The following is a 19773-nucleotide window of genomic DNA, read 5'->3' as shown; positions in this document are numbered from 1 at the left end:
TCATCACACTGAATGGCTTTGCTTTAACACCCCTTACCTTGCTGGCACTAAAGCCTATAACTTTTGCATTTCTTAATCTCTTACTCAGATAGTTAACTTTGTGACTTGTTTTCCTGACAAACCTAATTATTTACCTTTACTCCTTTGCTTATGTCTTGTCTCTGATCCTAGCTTGTGTTCAGTTTCTCCTTTTACACTCTTAGGTGGTTCTGACCATGCAATGACTTTATTAAACCTTTCATCTTGTACTTCTTTTGCAGACTCACTCTATCATCGCACTACTTACTACTACCCTAAATCTGACTGGGATTCTTTTTGTGATTTTATTTGTGATGGTCTTGGGGCTTTTTTCTTTTTTCTCTTAGCTTATAATGCCTCCTACATGAAGTTGTGGATTCAGGAAGGAATGGAAGCTTTTATTCCTCCTTCTTAGTTCCAAGTCAAGCCTCATTCTATTCCATGGTTTTCACTTTATTGTGCAGCTGCTATATCTAATAGCAATCAGTTTTTTTCAAAATAACAACTCTCTTGAGAACACCGGCTTTGCAAGAAACATTCCAATTAAACAGGTTAACCCATTGTTAGACATTCAAATCACTCTAGCTTCTGTTGCTAAAGTCATATCTCAATTAAACTCTTCTATGGCTTGTAGTCCAGACAACATTCCTGTCACATTCTAACAAAATTGTTCTCTACAACTCATTTCAATTCTCTCTAAATTATTTAATAAGTCCTTGATTGAGTCAGCTTAAACTAAGGTTGTTTTTCTATATGCACTTACCATTTTCTTACTCCTGATTCCATTCTCTACCTCTACAAATCTCTTATTTGTCCCTGTATGGAATAATGTTATCATATTTAGGGTTGTTCTTCTAATGATTTTATTTCTCTTCTAGACAAGATCAAAAAACGTATTGTAAATGTAGCCGGACCCGCTCTATCTGCTAGGTTCAAGCCTCTTTTCCATCATAGTAAAGTTGCATCTTTTTCTTTTTTCTACAAATACTATCATGGTTGCTGCTCAATGGAGCTATCTTCCCTAGTTCTATAGAGAACTATAACTTTCTCACTTGACTCCTCATTCAGCAAAGTCTTATTTGTTTACTGTATCTAACCTTGCATGCTCTGAGACCTTTCATTTATCTAGTTTTTTCTCAGCACTTCAACCCTTTGGATCTCTCTCTCATCTTCATATTTTCCTGACTAATACAACCTTCAATTTTTTAAGTCTTCTGTCAACCAATTCCTTGCTCTATAACTCTATTCTATTTTTTTTCTTCTAGTGACTCCCAACTTATTAGTGGTTGCTTGCAGCCTTGTTGGGAGTGAAATGGAATTGAAAAAAAAGCTTGATAATCACAAGCTTACAACCACGTTGATCGTAAACCAGTATCAGAGTTTCTCAGGTCTTGTTTTAAAGCGTTAAGCTGCCAGTAATTTACGTACATGTTAAGCAATTTCACATATGCCTAGAGCGATTTCCATTAAGCAACTTTTTATCATTTTTTAACTTTTAAATTATTTTATAAGCGGTAAGATAAAAGAAGTAATTAATTTTATAAAAAACAATAAGACAATTACGTAAAAAAATTTGTTACAAAAGTTTGAATGACAATTATGTTAGATTTAAGCGCTATTTACTAACGAAAAAAACTCAAATAAAACTAAAAGCTAGGAAAACTTAATCTCTATTAAGCTAACTATTTTATCAAAATATTTAGTAACAGAAAACAAAATTGCTTATAGTTAACGACAATTTTTTTTGTATACAAAGTTATTAAACAAAACATAAAAAAAAAAACCATAAAAGAAATATATATAATAAAAACTTTTATTTATTATCTCGCGAGCACAAGGATATTTATACAACTTTTGATTGCAATAAAATAAATTTTACTTAAATTTCTATTTAGTAGTAAAAAATAAACTATTAATAAAAAAAAAGTTAAATTTTATTTGAATATTATATATTATGATATCTTATTTATTTATTTTTTTTAAATTGAAATGATTGATTTTTTCGCTTGAAAAACGCTAAACTTTAAACTTGAAGCAAAGGTCATAATTATATAATTTAATTCTGATAAAAAATATTAGATTTAATTTGAAACTAATTTAATAAAATTATACAATTTTATTCTTATAAAAAAAAAATAATTTAACTTTGGTTTAAAAAGTATATAATTTAATTCTGATTAAAAACATATATTTAAGTTTATTAAAAATCAAGATAATTCATGGGTTTAACTTAAATGTCTAATCTATTTAAAATCATTACTAAATATTGTTCAATATTTAAATTTTATTCATTAAAAAAAAAAAAAAAAATTAGCTCAACTTTATTGCAATTGCTTAACGACTTTCTTTCCTAAATGTTTTTTTACTCAAAATTAAATTTTAAATAAACGTGTTCAGAGGTTGCATCAAAAACTTGCTCATAAAGTTAAACTTTGTTATCATAATACAAGTTAAAGTGCAGTGATTATTTTTTAATTAATGATATATACAGCAATATAATTTCAATTAATGGTCTTTAGAAAAATAATCTCTGTTTTCACAACAAAATTGCTAATAAAAAAGATAAACTTTTAATAAATAAAGTAAATAAATTAATGTGGTTTTTTATTTGTTGCTCTCCAATTTTTTTAAATAAATTTTTTAATAAAAGCCAGAATTAGAAAGTTAAAAAAAAAAAATTTTAAAAATTGAACATAATTTAATTCATTTATACAAATGTCGAGAAAATAAATAAATTTGTTTATATCAAACATTTTTAAAAATGCAATATTAAAGTTTAGTTATTTAATATATATAAAAAAAAGATTAAGATCTTTAGAAAATAAAAAAATAATGAGAATTTTTCACACTAGGCTAATGTGCTGAGCATTTTTTAGTTAAAACAAGGCCTGGTTTCTTATAAACTTTTTTAACAAAGAAGCTAGAGAAGTATCTTTTCTATGGTTTACAACTACCAAAAACAAGAATATAATAAAAGAGTAACTGCATCAAATTTTGGTATTATATAAATACCAAAATTTGATGAAGTTAGTCCTTTATTTTATTCTTCAAACCATTTTTGTTTGTGGATTGATCTTTAGCTTCTGATTCAATTTTAATTATTTTTTCAACATTTATTGACAAGTAATTTATAACAAAGCTATAGATTTCCTCAGTCAAATAGTTTCAATTAAATGGTCCAGACAACTTAAAAATTTATCCACTATAAATAATTTAAATTTTTAACAGCGGTTAGCTTGTTACTTTCATTTTCAGTGGCTAGCTTGTTACTACCTTCGAGTGGGATTACTTCGATACCCGGGATATACCATAACATTGTTATGGTATATCCCGGGTATCACATTGTTTAATATACCATAACATTGTTAATTTTTTTAGAATTACTTTTTCAGTATATTATCTTTGTAATATTTTTTTAATATTGTTTTATTATCTTTTCTATTTTCAGGTTAAAAGTAAATAAACACTAATCAAAAGTTTACAAAGATTTTATAAAGGAATATAAAAGATTTGAAAGGTAAAAAACATATTAAAGTTGTTAAAAATAAGTTTATAAAAAAGTGTATGAAAGTGTTAAAAACATATTCTAAACAGTAATAAAATACTATAAAAACATGTTTTTTTATATACCTATAAGTACATAATTACCTATCATTATATAAGGACCTGCAAGAGGAAGGACAGAGTCATGCTTATCGTTCACATTTAGAAACTCAGTTGTCAGCGGCCCTTCAATGTTGCCCGAAGGGTACTATGAGTTTGCTGAAAGCATCTAAAACGTTCAAAATTCCGTAAGGGACACTGCACAACAGAAAGAAAGGTAAACATGGAAAACAAGTCAGACATCCAGTTGCACTCTCTTCTAATTGCAAGAATCAGCTTTTGAAGACGATAAACATTCTTTGTGATTGAAAAATGATGGATTAGATATTAGTTTAATGGTCAAACATTATCTGGATCTCTCCGGTATTAAAAACAAACAGTTTAACAACAATTTACCAGGGATTGATTGGATGCATAATTTCATCAAATGCCATAAGCTGATAAAACGCATTGCTGACAATGTAAAACTCTCATGTGCAGAGGTTTGCGGACAAACTGCTAATGCTTACTTTGATCAATTAGCAAAAACATTAGAAGGCATTGAAATTTTTTACATTTATAACTATGATGAGACTAATCTTTCGGATGACCCTAGCACAAAATTGATCATATGCAGACGAGGACTTAAAAGAGTCAAATGTAAAATGCAGCACTCAAAGAGTTGTGTAAGCATCATATGTTGTGGAAATGCTATTGGAGTATTCCTACCACCTATGGTAGTATATAAGTCTCAAAATGTTTATCAAGAATGGACCAGAGGTGGTCCAGAAGGAACTTGCTACTACAACACATAGTCAGACTGGTTCAATTCAAGAATCTGGTTCCTGGAAATATTTCTTCCTTGTGTTAGTAAAGATCATGGACCAAAAGTCATCAATGGTGACAATCTTGCCTCTCATTTTTCTCTTTTAGTCATTGAGGCTGCCCAACTGAACAACATTCGTTTCACCTGTTTGGTACCAAATGCAACTCATCTCCTTTAACCACTGGATGTCACAGTCTTTGGGTTCATGAAGAAAGAATGGAGAAGAATCCTGGAATATTGGTGAAAAGAAAGTCGCATCAAAGGTACAATACCAAAGACACATTTTCCTGGGTTATTGTTGAAGTTGCATCAAAGACTGAAAGAACAAAACCTGGCTTTTCAGCTTGCGGAATATCTCCACTAGACAGAAATTTTTTGGATAGTATTAGGTGTACTAAGTCTATAAATCTTTTTTATAAGCCTAAAAAACTCAATGAAACACTGTGGTGGAGTTAACTTGATATTTGATTGAAATAAAATTTACTATCAAAGTAACCCCGACATGTGGGGTTACATCAATAATTATTTGGGCTTTAAAAAAAATTCAAGACAGGTTTTGATATTTCTAAAAAGCATTTTTTCCTGTTAAGGAGAGATCATTTGGTATATTCAAACCAAAAACGACAGCAATTTATTAAAATTTTATCAGAACTCATAAAAAAATTACAAAAACCTATCGAAGTAACCCCACTTGACAGTATATATTCTTGTACAAATTATTTTATTCAAAATTATTTCCAATAACTAATTCAGCAATTGTCACTCCTTGGTTTAATTCTATATAACAAAATATTTGGTTCAACTCTAATATTTTTAAATAGTTCTCTGAATAAATGGTAACCATCTATTTTATGTTTAGCAGCTCTTTGTTTAAAATTATTGACTGATACTGTCTCAGACTTTTATGATTAAAAAATTTTTTACAATAACAAATTTGCTATTTCGATTTTTAAAAAACTTTCAAACTTTTTTAACCTTTTTAACTTATCAACATTAGTAACTAATCTTATATTTTTTGACAAACAGTGTTTGTTTTTGTATATTCAAGTTTATTTTTATTTTTACATATAGTCTACATAAACAATTTGATATAGCAGTAGCACAGCAAAGCTTACATACATCAACTGATATAGCTATTGACGCAGTGGAGTATGAATACATTAATTGATATGGTCAAAGGCATAGTGGGGTGTACACATATTAACAAAGGGTTTTGTTTTTCTAAACAATTTAAACATGATTTTATAACAAATACATGAATTATACATTTTTAATTTTAAATATTTCTACTAGTAAGTTGAAAACTTATGTGGGTAATAAACCATTAATAAAAAAACACACTGAGAAAGTATTATCAACCTATGACTGAACATTTTGAAAAAACTATAGATTTTGAAGATCTGCGTTGGTCTTGCTCCGTGATGCCTATATATATTTTTATATACATTATCTTATTTTAACTCTTACCCCCATTTTTTTAATTAAAAAATTCATCATGCAAAGTCTATTTAATTTTAGACATTTTTAGTTTCATTGTTATATATTTTTTATTAAAGAAAATCATTTAATTTTAAAACTTAAACCTATGTATTTACAAAAACATAAAAAAAAAAATAACAATAATAATAACAATGACTTGTCATAAAAACTAAACTGTTGAAGAAAATATTTTCAATCAAATATCATACCATTCTCTCTAGCTCTTTTAAAGAACGAGCATAACGAATTACTGGTATCTTTATATCGAAAGGAAAATCGTTAGCTTTATTTGTTAGAATTTTTAACCTTGCCGAAGGATCCATAACTTTGTAAATAATACGAATAATTTCATAATATTATAATAAACAAAAAAAAAATCTTTTTCGCACACAATGAACACCAAATACATGCGGACCGCTGGAGACTTGTTAGTATGTTAGTTTAATAATTAGTTACAACTCCTAATATCTTCCATGAATTTTATTAGTTTTTGCTAAAATAATTGCGCGCAGTTATCAAGGATTTTTTGATGTTTGAAATAGCTAACTACGAGACATGGAGCTAACTCCAAACATTTGAATGTTTCTACTTAAGTCAAATAATGAGGCTGTGCAAAAAATTGTATGCAATGATTCTCAACGAGACTTATATTCATTAATAGATTTTAAGTTTCATAGTATTATCTTTTAGCATTCAAAAATTATGACCATATAAAATTTGTAACCCCCTCAAATTGAGGGGGGATTAAACTTTATATGATCATAATTTTGTAACGCTGAGAGATAATACTATGAAACTTAAAATTTATCGATGAATATAAGTCTATTTGAGAATAGTACAAAAAAAATTTAAATCAACTTGTTGCTCCTCACGTTTGGGGTAGGGTGGGAATGAAGTCAAAGGGCTTTTTCGTTCTCAGTCTCCAATCATCGCAATTTTTTGCACAGTCTGATTATTTGACATAAGTATAAACATACAAATGTTTGGAGTTTTCTTCATGTCATGTTTTCTGGATGTTAGCTATTTCAAACACCAAAAGATTCTGGATTCATCACTGGTAGTTATGGATAATACGCTTTAAAATATTGGACCCAGGGTTGATGTTTATGTGGTACTACTAGACAAAATTAATACCACATCTTAACAATAAATGCCAAAATATATTAGAAAAAGTTTACCCTTTACTATTTATAATTATTTTGTTTATTTGCAAAAGTATTTTCAAATAAAATATACCAGAACATATTATCACCAATAATATCAGGTATGATTTATTATAGAGATCAGTAATATCTTAAAAAGTTGGCTCTCGCATCCCGAATGGGAGGGCAATGAGTCAATACATTATTTTTTGCATATAATACCAAATTTAAATTCATCAATAGGTTTTTACTTAATAACAAAATCTTTCGTAAAAAAATATAACAAATCATGTAAACAGATTGCGAAAGAAGTTAAAAAAGCAGTGCTCGATTACGAATCAACAATAGTTCAAGCCTCAAAGAATAACCCAAAATTGATTCACGCCTATATTAATAAAATGCAAAAAGTTAAACACCAAATACGAGTTTTACATGACAGTACTGGTGCAAGCACAGTTGATGAGGAGGAAATATGTAGAATTTTAAATAACTACTTTCAATCGGTTTTTGTAATCGAGCCGCAAGATCCGATTCCAGATTTCAAACCAAGGACGGAAGTGACATGTACGAAGCCGTTTAATACACGTGATGAAATACAGAAAAGACTTGAAAACCTTGACGGGAACAAGACGATGGGCATCAACGGCATCCATTCAAGTCTTCTCAAAATGTGTGCAGCAGTTCCGTTCCAGAATTCCACACAATAGACTTCACCACAAAATTGAAAACTACGGAATCAAAGAGGAGCTTCACACTTGGATTAAAAGATGGCTCTAAGGAAGGCAGCAGAGAGTCGTAATTGGAGATCGTATATCAGATTGGGAAAACGTTACTAGCGGCGTACCGCAAGGTTCGGTCTTGGGTCCATTACTATTTGTTATGTACATTAATGATCTTCCAGACAAATTGGAACATCAGATCAAACTTTTGGTTTTACAGTTTTTGAGTATTCGTATGAATTTTAAAAATATATCCACAAGATTCTCCTTCTTCGAAAACTGTCATCTTTTTGTGTATAACTTTTGATAAATTATTCAAAACGTTCGATCTTTCTTTATTGTTATGCTTTCTACTATTAAAAATTGCCAAGTTAAGCTTTTCTTTCAATGACAAGTTTACAATGTTGTCAGCAGAATTGTTACCAGAAAAAACGCTGGTGGAAGAGAGAGGATTATATGCTTGGTAGTTGAGATGATTGTTCAAACGAGCAATGGTGTTTACAATGGCTGATTTGCTAAGGTGCTTAAAAGAGAGCGTTGAATTCAAGTTCTCGTAACGTTGATGGACCATTTGCAGATATTGTAGTAAGCTGGAAAAAGTTATACGTCGCTCATTGAATCGACGCATCAACATAGCTTTCAACTTTCAACCGATAAATCCGTTTATCCAAGGTGGTTTAGCATAAACATTAGTGTTATACTGGCTGATAGCAGAGTTTGTTCACTTCGGCACAATGCTTCCACAGCCAATTTTACTGGCGTAAGATATGAAACAACAGTTAAAATTGCATTGAACTCCTATTAATACGAAAAGTTTGAGCATTGTGTGCAGTCTACTTCAGTAAGTTTTAAAGTTAAGTATTAGTGGAAAGCCTTTACCAAATTCGTCTACTGTGTATTTTTGAAGACTATGATTATTTATCGTCGGAGAACGGCAAAACAAATTTTTACAACGGTGCGCCCCTTAGCGATTAACAGAGACAAACTGTCAGTCAGTTTAACAGAGTCATCCTTTTCACAGATTACATCTTAAAGTTCACCAGAAAAGTCTTCTTCATCATCATTGATTTTGATTGTGGTCAATAGTGATTCTATCCTTATCACTTTCACTGCTATTGTTGTAGTTACTGTCAAGTTTTTTTTGCAGAAGTTGACAGTTTTTTGTACAAAACGTCTTCAACACCCAGTTGAATGCCATGCACAATGCACAGCTATTGTTCACAATTACTTAAACTTCCCACTTTTTGCATAACGGAAGCTCTATCTGTAGACACAACCTCTTCATCCTAGTTCAGCATAAACTGTGTCAACACTTTTTGAACTAAGTTAATGCATTTTTCAGCAGGCAGTAAACCAACAGCTCTAGCTAATCTAAAGCTCCATAACTCGTCCTCTTTGTGAATGTTACATTTAATTATCTGCAATTTTTAACTGACGTTTATTCGTAAATTTTAAATTTTATAGTATAATCCTTCAGCGTTCGAAAATTATGACCATAAAAATTTATAATCCCCTCAAACTGAGTGGGGTTTAAACTTTATATGGTCATCATTTTATATTATACTCATTCTTTGTTTTACATCCAAGATGTATCAACAATCGTACATCAAAACAAGTTAAACTTATTTATTCGCATATTGAGCAATAAAACAACCTTGGATATTGTAAATTTGCAGTTCAAAAACCAAACTGTTAGGCACCCTTTTTTAGATAATGCCTTATGTTTATGCAATCGAAATGAACTAAATCTAAAGAACTTAATGTAAAAAAAAAAAAAAAAATTAATAATTCCTATATAATTATAATTCCTAAAAAAGATCTTCAAAGGTTAAACTATGCAACTGAGTTAAGGAACTAATTTGAGCAAAGGAAAATCTTCAAAGATATTTTTGAAGTAAATATTTCAAGATAAAATTATTTCCTTTCAAAAATGTAATTTGATATTAATTCACCCTTGTGGGGTGAGTGGACAATTAATAACCTTGTAGGGTGAGTGGGCAATCAATAAATATGTACATTATTTGGTGCAAATTCATGCTGATTATTATAATAAAAAATTGTTTAAAAATTATCATTTATATTGACTGAAAAAAAATAAAGTTAGCCACCAGCATAAAAAAATAGACAACTTAATCCTAATACAGGTAATTATTATTTTAAGTGCATAAAAAGAGTAAAAATTGTCTAAAACTGGCAAAACTATTAATGGGTTAAATTTAGACATATTATACATGTTTATAGAGGTTTTTGGAGCCAAAAAATTTCATTTTTGGGCTCCAAAAACCTCTATAAACATGTATAATATGCAAAAAAATGTTATGGTCTTTAAAGCAACACTAACGAGGATAGTAGCAGTAAATTAGATACGAATGTGTAAAATACTCTAAACCATTTCTCGAATTATTTATTTCATTTCTAGATATTTTTAACAGCATAAAACATTTCTAAAATGCTACAGAATAAAAAATGAATAATAAAAAAGAAACTTCGCAACTCTATTATTTTTACATGTTATATAAAATATAACATCTAAATGCAAAAGTACCAAGTTGCTAGGCAAACACTAAAATATATTTAAATATGTATTTTACATTATGTATTCAAGTATAAACTAACTAGTTATTAAATTTATTTTTCTAATTCAATTTGTTGCCAATGTTAACGACTCATTTTACACCAACTTTTTTCTAACCAAGATTAGCCCCATTTTTCCTTAAATGTGCAAAAACTGCGTTTTTTTTTCAATGCGCTTTTTTATGTAATCACATTACATTTATTAAAATTTAAACTTAAATTTAATATTAGTTGTACTTCTGGTAGTATTTTTTTGCATATGATTTAAAAACACATTCTTTAAAAGTAAAATCAAGAAAGATGCTTTTCACAATGTACTAATATATTGTTAAACCCAAAGGCTTTTAATTTATTTCAATTATACAAAAAATTGTTTAAGTTGTATTTACGTCATGTTTGAATTACAAGACCTCGAGAAACAAAAGCATTATAAGAAATAAGAAAGTTTATTTTGTTCATAGATCAACCCCCTTCTTTCCCTAATTGTTCGAAAAACAATCAACCTGCTACATCAAAAGATATTACGTAAACTACTAAAAACTGTTATGTGAAGAACGTTAATGATTCCGAAGCAAAATGAATTTTCAAACAGTTTTTTTAATATTGGTGAGTTAATTATTTACTAATTTTATAATTACTTCTAAAGATTTTAGCCAGATAATCAAAAGAGGAGATTAAGTTAATTTAAGAACTTATTTTGTTAAGTTGTAATCAAAACTTGATAATGACAAAATAATTTAAAAACTTAAAAGCAATTCAAAAAACAAGTAATGCAACTTGAACTTATTTTTTTAAATTGTAACATTATTTTAAATATTAATAAAACAATTTAAAATATAACACTCTTGACTTTTATTCTTAGCTTTTTGTTACCCAAACAATTACAGATTCCAAAAAAGGTATTTATATTATTTTAGTTAAAAAACAATAAAAATAAAAATACATCGTTTTTTGTGGTAGACTTAAGCAAAATAAAATTAAAAAAATATATCACATTGGGAGGAAAAGGTTTGCAAAAACACAAACAACATTAAAGCTCACAACTTGAAATGTTCAATAATGAATACTTTACACCATGAACAGTGACGCGAAAAGAACAAAATAAATCTACAGGCTTTTTCAAAATCCAAGACTTCTAAATTAATGCGCGATTCATGATTTTCAAGTAGCGATTATCAATTTTAAAGTAGCGAGTTCCTTTGTGAGGAGCGTTTTACGCGAGTCACAAAGTGCTTCATAAACAGAAAAAAAGCTCCTAAATCCTGCTAAACTATCACTTACAAAATGGATGAAAAAATGCCCACGGGCGGAAATAAACTGCAAAATGAGCTCACTGCATAACACACTGCCACTCTTTGTCCTTTCTTGACCGATATTTTAACTCTAGTTTGCTTCACTTTCTCCGGTAGCATCTTCTGTTGAATTTGCACAGTTGTACAATCTGTGTTAGACTGTCAAAAACATATTTTCATTATATCTGATGAAGCTGGTGCACAACGTGGTGTTGCTTCGGGCGTTTTCATTGCAAGCCCTGGTTATTTAAATACGAAGTCTGCACCTTCGTGTTTATTCTTTTTGAAAACTGCATGATAATCTCCACGATAAAAAGGAAGATTTGTTTGCGGTTATTTTTTTGCGTTCTTGTAAACATAGTTTTGAGCTTGTAGTGTGTATGCAGGAGTTTTAATACTACGGCTACTACTAGCTCCGTAACTACATAAATGTTACGTAACTACTCAATTAGCTCCGTAAACTCCTTTATAAAACGAATTATCTATATTATCTATATTTGAGATAATAAATTATCTATATTTGAGATTTTAAACATGTTTTTAAAGTAATTGTAGTAAAACTTAGGACGCATTACTCAAGTAACAGAAAATCTCAAATCAATGTTTGGTGTGAAAAATTATTATATCTAAAGATAAATTGTACACATTGATTTTAAAATGCAATTTCAGATCAGAAATTCTCTCATAATCTGACAACTTATCAAAAAGCGTTTTATTACTTTTATTCTTTTATAACTTTTAATTTTTTAAATAATTTGCTACCCCTACTTTCACGTTTAACCATGGAATAAACCCCTACTTTCACGTTTAACCATGGAATAAACCCCTACTTTCACGTTTAACCATGGAATAAACCCCTACTTTCACGTTTAACCATGGAATAAACCCCTACTTTCACGTTTAACCATGGAATAAACCCCTACTTTCACGTTTAACCATGGAATAAACCCCTACTTTCACGTTTAGAAAACCATGGAATAAACCCCTACTTTCACGTTTAGAAAACCATGGAATAAACCCCTACTTTCACGTTTAACCATGGAATAAACCCCTACTTTCACGTTTAGAAAACCATGGAATAAACCCCTACTTTCACGTTTAGAAAACCATGGAATAAACCCCTACTTTCACGTTTAGAAAACCATGGAATAAACCCCTACTTTCACGTTTAGAAAACCATGGAATAAACCCCTACTTTCACGTTTAGAAAACCATGGAATAAACCCCTACTTTCACGTTTAGAAAACCATGGAATAAACCCCTACTTTCACGTTTAGAAAACCATGGAATAAACCCCTACTTTCACGTTTAGAAAACCATGGAATAAACCCCTACTTTCACGTTTAGAAAACCATGGAATAAACCCCTACTTTCACGTTTAGAAAACCATGGAATGAATTCTGATTTCTTATTTTGATCAGTCTATTCAATAGTTTACTTAGTAAAGCACTAGCTTATTGTAAATAAAAGCTAATTGTAAGTAGTATTTTCATGCTGTAGACATTTAGAAACTGGAATAATTATCTTAAATATTGAAGGAAAAAAAAGACAATAAGTACTAAAAAGTTATAGCTCTTTATAAAGTTTATTATACTTTTACATTATTCACCTTCTTCAAGTAGAAATTAGATTAAGCACAAAGCTTCCATTATTAAGAATTCATTCTTTCTTTACGGTCCATTTTTCAGATAAATCAGAAAAAGTATGCATTTTTTACAAACAAGCAAAAAATGACACTTCAAAACGTAGACACACAACATGTTTCGCAGCATTATTTAAAATTAAATTTAGCGCACGCGCAACACAATTAACATAGTTATCATTTTGGTGCACTCTTACAAAAGCTTGAAATCCTCTCCACACGCCCGATTTTTGCCCATTGTAATATTTTCTATTAAATTTGGAAAAATCAATTCCATATTTTTTATAGTGCTTTAGATTTCAGTTTTTAGTCATTCTGCACAACAACAAGAACAGTATTTTTTATAACTGCTGTACCAATCAAGTTAATTATCTCATTTTGAACAGGCTTTAAATAACTTATTTTACTTTAAGGCCTTAAAGTAGTTCCTATACAAAGAAATTAAATCTTTTATTGAGCCTCTTATGCTCTATTTTTTTACTTTTTTAGATTTAAGTGAAAAAAATTGATATATATTAACTGAAAATACATTAAAAATTTCAGAGCTTTAACACAGAAGTTGATCTAGACTATCTAGTAAGGGGAGGGGTGCTTTTAGTTTTTTTTGATTTGGAGGATACTGACAATTAAGTAAGAGGGAAGAATTTTTGTTTTTTTGATTTAATGAATCTAAAACCTTTAGCAAGGTAGGTGCTTTTTAAATGATATGATTTATGAGCAGTCAAGTCCACAAATCATAATACACTTTTAGTTACGTTGTTTTAAATTATACTGGCTTAAGGTGGAAAACCCCTCAGAAATATGAAATTTTTAAAAAAAAATTTTTATAATCTTGTTTTGTGCAAAATTTATTAGAGGTTCACAATCTGAAAACCATTTTTGAAAATTTGCTATAGATCTTCATTAAAATAGATTTGATTGAACCCTAGTATTTTAAGCTTCCTTAACAACCGCCATAGCAACGGCACTATTTTTTACCTTAACTAAAAAAACTTTAGTATAAAAACAGTTACTGGAAAGCTCATAAATATATCATAAATCTTCTGCAATGACGAAGGCATGCAGAGTTAAACAAAGAACTAAAAATAATAAAAGGAAAAAAATTTTCAATGTAAAAAAACAGTTAGTTGTAAATAATGTTGATATGGATGTAAATATGGAATCAAATATTGTAGATATGAACATAAATGTTACTACAAGTGTTGCAGATGTAAATATAAATATGGAGAAACCAGTTGATTTTAACTTTATTAATTCTAATGAAATATGTGCTTCTGCTAGAAAAATAAAAAAAATTTCGTCATCAAGACCAAAGTTATCTAGTAATATAGTTACTGGATACCGTTTTATAGATTTGAAAATACTAAATTCTATAATTTCTACCCTTAGATGTCCAGTATGTATGTCATCTAAGTTGTTTCTCTCTGAAAATAAAAACAAGAGAAAAGGTCTAGCGTCTTGTCTTTATGTTAACTGCAGTGTATGTGATTATTCAAGAGAATTTTACACCTCAACATTGAATATACAAAAAAGTTTTGATGTTGATACCAGGGCTGTATATGCTATGAGATCATGTGGTCAAGGCTATTCTGGATTCTCAAGATTTGTCTCATTAATGGACATGCCTAAACCAATGACTGCTAATAATTATAATAAAATTGTTATAAAACTAACTAATGCAGTAAAATCTGTAGCTGAAGACACTATGATAGATGCTGCTCAAGAATTAAAAGACTTGAAGAGTAATCTTGTTTTAAATTCTACTCCCGACCATGTGCCCAATGTTGTTGATGTTGCAGTATCATGTGATGGCACTTGGCAGCAACGAGGCTATTCTTCAAACAATGGCGTTGTTTCTGTTATTTCCATGGAAACAGGCAAAGTAATAGATGTTGAAGCTATGAACAAGTTATGTATACAGTTTTTGTTTTTTTTAGGTTTGCATATATGCATATATATTATATGCTTATATGCATATATATGTTTGTCTGTGTGTATATAAACGCCCACCTGATTTGATATATATGTATACACAATACATATATATATATATATATATATATATATATATATATATATATATATATATATATATGTATATATATATACATACATACATACATTCATACATATATATATATATATATATATATAAATATATATACGTATATATATATATATATATATATATATATATATATATATATATATATATATATACACACACACACACACACATATATATATATATATATATATATATATATATATATATATATATATATATATATATATATATATTCTTATTCCATACTATATTATATATATATTACATATTATAAAAGATTGGCATTTTTTTAAATATTAAAATCTACTTGATGTTACATACTTCAGATTTTAATATGTTTTTCTCAAAATATAGGTATGTAAAGCATGTTTTCATAAAGAACATCTAAAAAAAGAAAACCCATTAGCCTATGAAAAATGGCATGATAAACATAAATGTGCTTTTAATTACCAAGGACTACCTGGTGGAATGGAGCCAGAGGGAGCCCGCAGAATATGGAGTAGATCTATTGAAAAACATAATCTAAGATATACTGATTTCTATGGTGATGGAGATAGCAAAGGTTATGATGCTGTAAAAAATGTTTATCAAGGTGTTCTTATAAATAAACTTGAATGTGTTGGCCATGTGCAAAAGAGAGTTAGAACACGTTTACGTAATTTAAAAAAAAAAGAAAAAGGTCTTGGTGGTCGTGGAAAATTGACCGATGCAACTATCGATCGTCTCCAAAATTTTAATGGCATTACAATTCGCCCAAACAAAAATAATTTAAATGCTATGAAATCTGCTGTAAGAGCTACACTTTATCATGTTGCTTCATCAAAAAATGAAAATTTACATTTTCCTCACTGTCCAGAAGGTTCAGATAGTTGGTGTCGGTATAATTGTGACAAAGCAAACCATACCTCAACATAAAGACCTGGTCCTGGCTTACCAATATCTATTGTTTGGAAACTTAAGCCAATTTATGAGGAATTAAGTAGTGACATTCTTTTAAAAAAATGTCTACATGGCCTTACCCAAAATAACAATGAGTCTTTTAACATGACAATATGGGAGCGTATACCAAAAGGCCATTATGTCTCACTTACACATCTTCAATTTGGCACTTTTGATGCAGTTGCCCATTTTAACATTGGTAGACAAGCTAGTGTTTTAGTTTTAGAAAAAATGAATTTAAGACCTGGAAAGTATTTGTTAGAAGGATGTAGAAAAATTAATCAAAAGCGTTATACTTAGCCATATATAAAAACACAGAACAAGCAAAGAAACGCAGACAAGTAATTTGTGGTAAAAAGAAGAGTCGATATGACAAATTTATTGAAAAAGAGCAAACCCATATCAAACTGGTGCATTTTAAGATTTAACTTTTTTTATTATATATAGATTTGCATATTTATTTACACTATTTTGAAATTTTTTATGTTAGCATTTTTAAAAGCTGTTTTTCTCAGATGAAGAGTTTTTAAGATGCCGGCCAGCATATCTAAATAACTAAAAGTGGTGTTAAGTTAAAATTTTAAGTATGAATTTGTTTGATTGTCTTCTGTGATTTAAACGTGACAGATTTTTTTAAAAATTGAATCCAGTCTTTAAATAAGTCAACAAATTCATAAAATTTGGTCAAATTTTTTACATGTACTTCGGTCCAATATATAAGCCTATTAAAAATTATTATGAAAAATCTGCTTCGCTCATATCACAAAACTACCTTGTTAGAACAAGTATGCAAAAAAGATTTTGTTAAAATTGTGTACATATTTAGATACGTTGGCCGGGGTCTTTCAATATTTTGTAGTTTTTGGCACCTGCTACAGCTACCATTTTACCCAAAAAAAATTTTTTTTGTTTTTTTGAGTTAATTTTGTTATTTACTTTATGTATATGAAGTTAAATTTATAAAATGTCGATATTTACTCAAAAAAATTTTTTCTTTTACTCAAAAACACAGAACGAGCGTTTCTTTGCTTGTTCTGTGTTTTTATATATGGCTAAGTATAACGCTTTTGATTAATTTTTCTACATCCTTCTAACAAATACTTTCCAGGTCTTAAATTCATTTTTTCTAAAACTAAAACACTAGCTTGTCTACCAATGTTAAAATGGGCAACTGCATCAAAAGTGCCAAATTGAAGATGTGTAAGTGAGACATAATGGCCTTTTGGTATACGCTCCCATATTGTCATGTTAAAAGACTCATTGTTATTTTGGGTAAGGCCATGTAGACATTTTTTTAAAAGAATGTCACTACTTAATTCCTCATAAATTGGCTTAAGTTTCCAAACAATAGATATTGGTAAGCCAGGACCAGGTCTTTATGTTGAGGTATGGTTTGCTTTGTCACAATTATACCGACACCAACTATCTGAACCTTCTGGACAGTGAGGAAAATGTAAATTTTCATTTTTTGATGAAGCAACATGATAAAGTGTAGCTCTTACAGCAGATTTCATAGTATTTAAATTATTTTTTTATGGCGAATTGCAATTCCATAATAATTTTGGAGACGATCGATAGTTGTATCGGTCAATTTTCTACGACCACTGAGACCTCAAGTGCCATCACATGATACTGCAACATCAACAACATTGGGCACATGGTCGGGAGTAGAATTTAAAACAAGATTACTCTTCAAGTCTTTTAATTCTTGAGCAGCATCTATCATAGTGTCTTCAGCTACAGATTTTACTGCATTAGTTAGTTTTATAACAATTTTATTATAATTATTAGCAGTCATTGGTTTAGGCATGTCCATTAATGAGACAAATCTTGAGAATCCAGAATAGCCTTGACCACATGATCTCATAGCATATAAAGCCCTGGTATTAATATCAAAACTTTTTTGAACATTCAATGTTGAGGTGTAAAATTCTTTTGAATAATCACATACACAGCAGTTAACATAAAGACAAGACGCTAGACCTTTTCTCTTGTTTTTATTTTCAGAGAGAAACAACTTAGATGACATACATACTGGACATCTAAGGGTAGAAATTATAGAATTTAGTATTTTCAAATCTATAAAACGGTATCCAGTAACTATATTACTAGATAACTTTGGTCTTGATGACGAAATTTTTTTTATTTTTCTAGCAGAAGCACATATTTCATTAGAATTAATAAAGTTAAAATCAACTGGTTTCTCCATATTTATATTTACATCTGCAACACTTGTAGTAACATTTATGTTCATATCTACAATATTTGATTCCATATTTACATCCATATCAACATTATTTACAACTAACTGTTTTTTTACATTGAAAATTTTTTTCCTTTATATTTTTAGTTATTTGTTTAACTCTGCAAGCCTTCGTCATTGCAGAAGATTTATGATATATTTATGAGCTTTCCAGTAACTGTTTTTATAATAAAGTTGTTTTGAACAATGGAAAATACAATTCACTTGATAAGATATATTCTTCATATAAAAAAATTGAATTTTGGACTACTTTTTAGTTAAGGTAAAAAATAGTGCCGTTGCTATGGCGGTTGTTAAGGAAGCTTAAAATACTAGGGTTCAATCAAATCTATTTTAATGAAGATCTATAGCGAATTTTCAAAAATGGTTTTCAGATTGTGAACCTCTAATAAATTTTGCACAAAACAAGAAAATAAATTTTTTTTCAAAAATTTCATATTTCTGAGGGTTTCATATTTAATCTTAAAAACTATGAAATGACATAAAATTTTGATATTCCAATATACTTAATTGTAATGATGACGAATAAAATTTTTATCAAAACTTCATATTATTTTTAAACAGTCTACCTCTAAACCTATAAACCTATAAACGTAAATCACTTTTTTTTTTTTCAGAAAACATGATGAGTTAAATAGAAATACATAAAAAAAAAAAAAATTGTTTTTCAAAAAATCTCAGGAGGACAAACACCCCTATCGTCCTTCCCCTTTTGATCCGCCCTTGCTATAACATTAATATATTTTATGAGATATATTGTTTGAAGATGAAGCTAAAGTCAGAAAAACACATATAAGAGAAAAAAACAAAACAAAACAAAATATTTATAAAAACTATATATTTAAAGTAATTTAACATGATGTTTTATAAATATTTAAAGTTATTTAACATGATGTTTTATAAATATTTTAAAATATTTAAAGTAATTTAACATGATGTAATAAATTTGTTATTTCTTCATAATTTTGAATATCTATAAATCTATTCGTAATCTTTCTGATTGCCTTTCTATGCAGTTTAAAAAAAAAAGTTAAACTTGCCCTACTAATTTTTTTTAGTTTAGAATTATTGAATAATTTTTGAAACCAGACTTCTGATTATTTGTTACTAGAATTAAACTTAAATTAATATTTCTCACTAATATTAAACGAACATTATTTGAAAAGTGGTTAAATCACCCATTTTTACACATATTTTCAATAGATAATAAATGTATTTTAATTTGCATA

The 19773-nt window shown here is 28.8% G+C and overlaps 2 protein-coding genes across 5 annotated transcripts in view; one reads left to right on the top strand and one right to left on the bottom strand.

Annotated features, from left to right (window-relative positions):
- The window catches only part of LOC136071892 (STAM-binding protein-like), a 35866-nt gene extending 29570 nt beyond the window's left edge, over nucleotides 1-6296 (bottom strand). The window contains exon 1 of one of the 2 annotated variants that reach the window (XM_065797550.1): nucleotides 6115-6296. In XM_065797550.1, coding sequence (XP_065653622.1) covers nucleotides 6115-6228 — 114 coding nt within the window. In that variant the 5' untranslated portion in view covers nucleotides 6229-6296. The remainder of the gene's footprint in view (nucleotides 1-6114) is intronic. The other variant, XM_065797549.1, reaches the window with a different exon arrangement.
- Nucleotides 6297-10805: 4509 nt separating this feature from the next.
- Nucleotides 10806-19773, top strand: part of LOC136080639 (uncharacterized) — a 51382-nt gene continuing 42414 nt past the window's right edge. For all 3 annotated transcript variants that reach the window (XM_065797547.1, XM_065797546.1, XM_065797548.1), the window contains exons 1-2: nucleotides 10806-10946; nucleotides 11203-11239. In XM_065797547.1, the coding sequence (XP_065653619.1) occupies nucleotides 10917-10946; nucleotides 11203-11239 (67 nt within the window). In that variant the 5' untranslated portion in view covers nucleotides 10806-10916. The remainder of the gene's footprint in view (nucleotides 10947-11202; nucleotides 11240-19773) is intronic.

Source organism: Hydra vulgaris, chromosome 05 (genome assembly GCF_038396675.1).
Source record: "Hydra vulgaris chromosome 05, alternate assembly HydraT2T_AEP".
In the NCBI taxonomy this organism is placed as follows: Eukaryota; Metazoa; Cnidaria; class Hydrozoa; order Anthoathecata; family Hydridae; genus Hydra; species Hydra vulgaris.
This window is presented reverse-complemented; position numbering and strand designations above follow the sequence as displayed.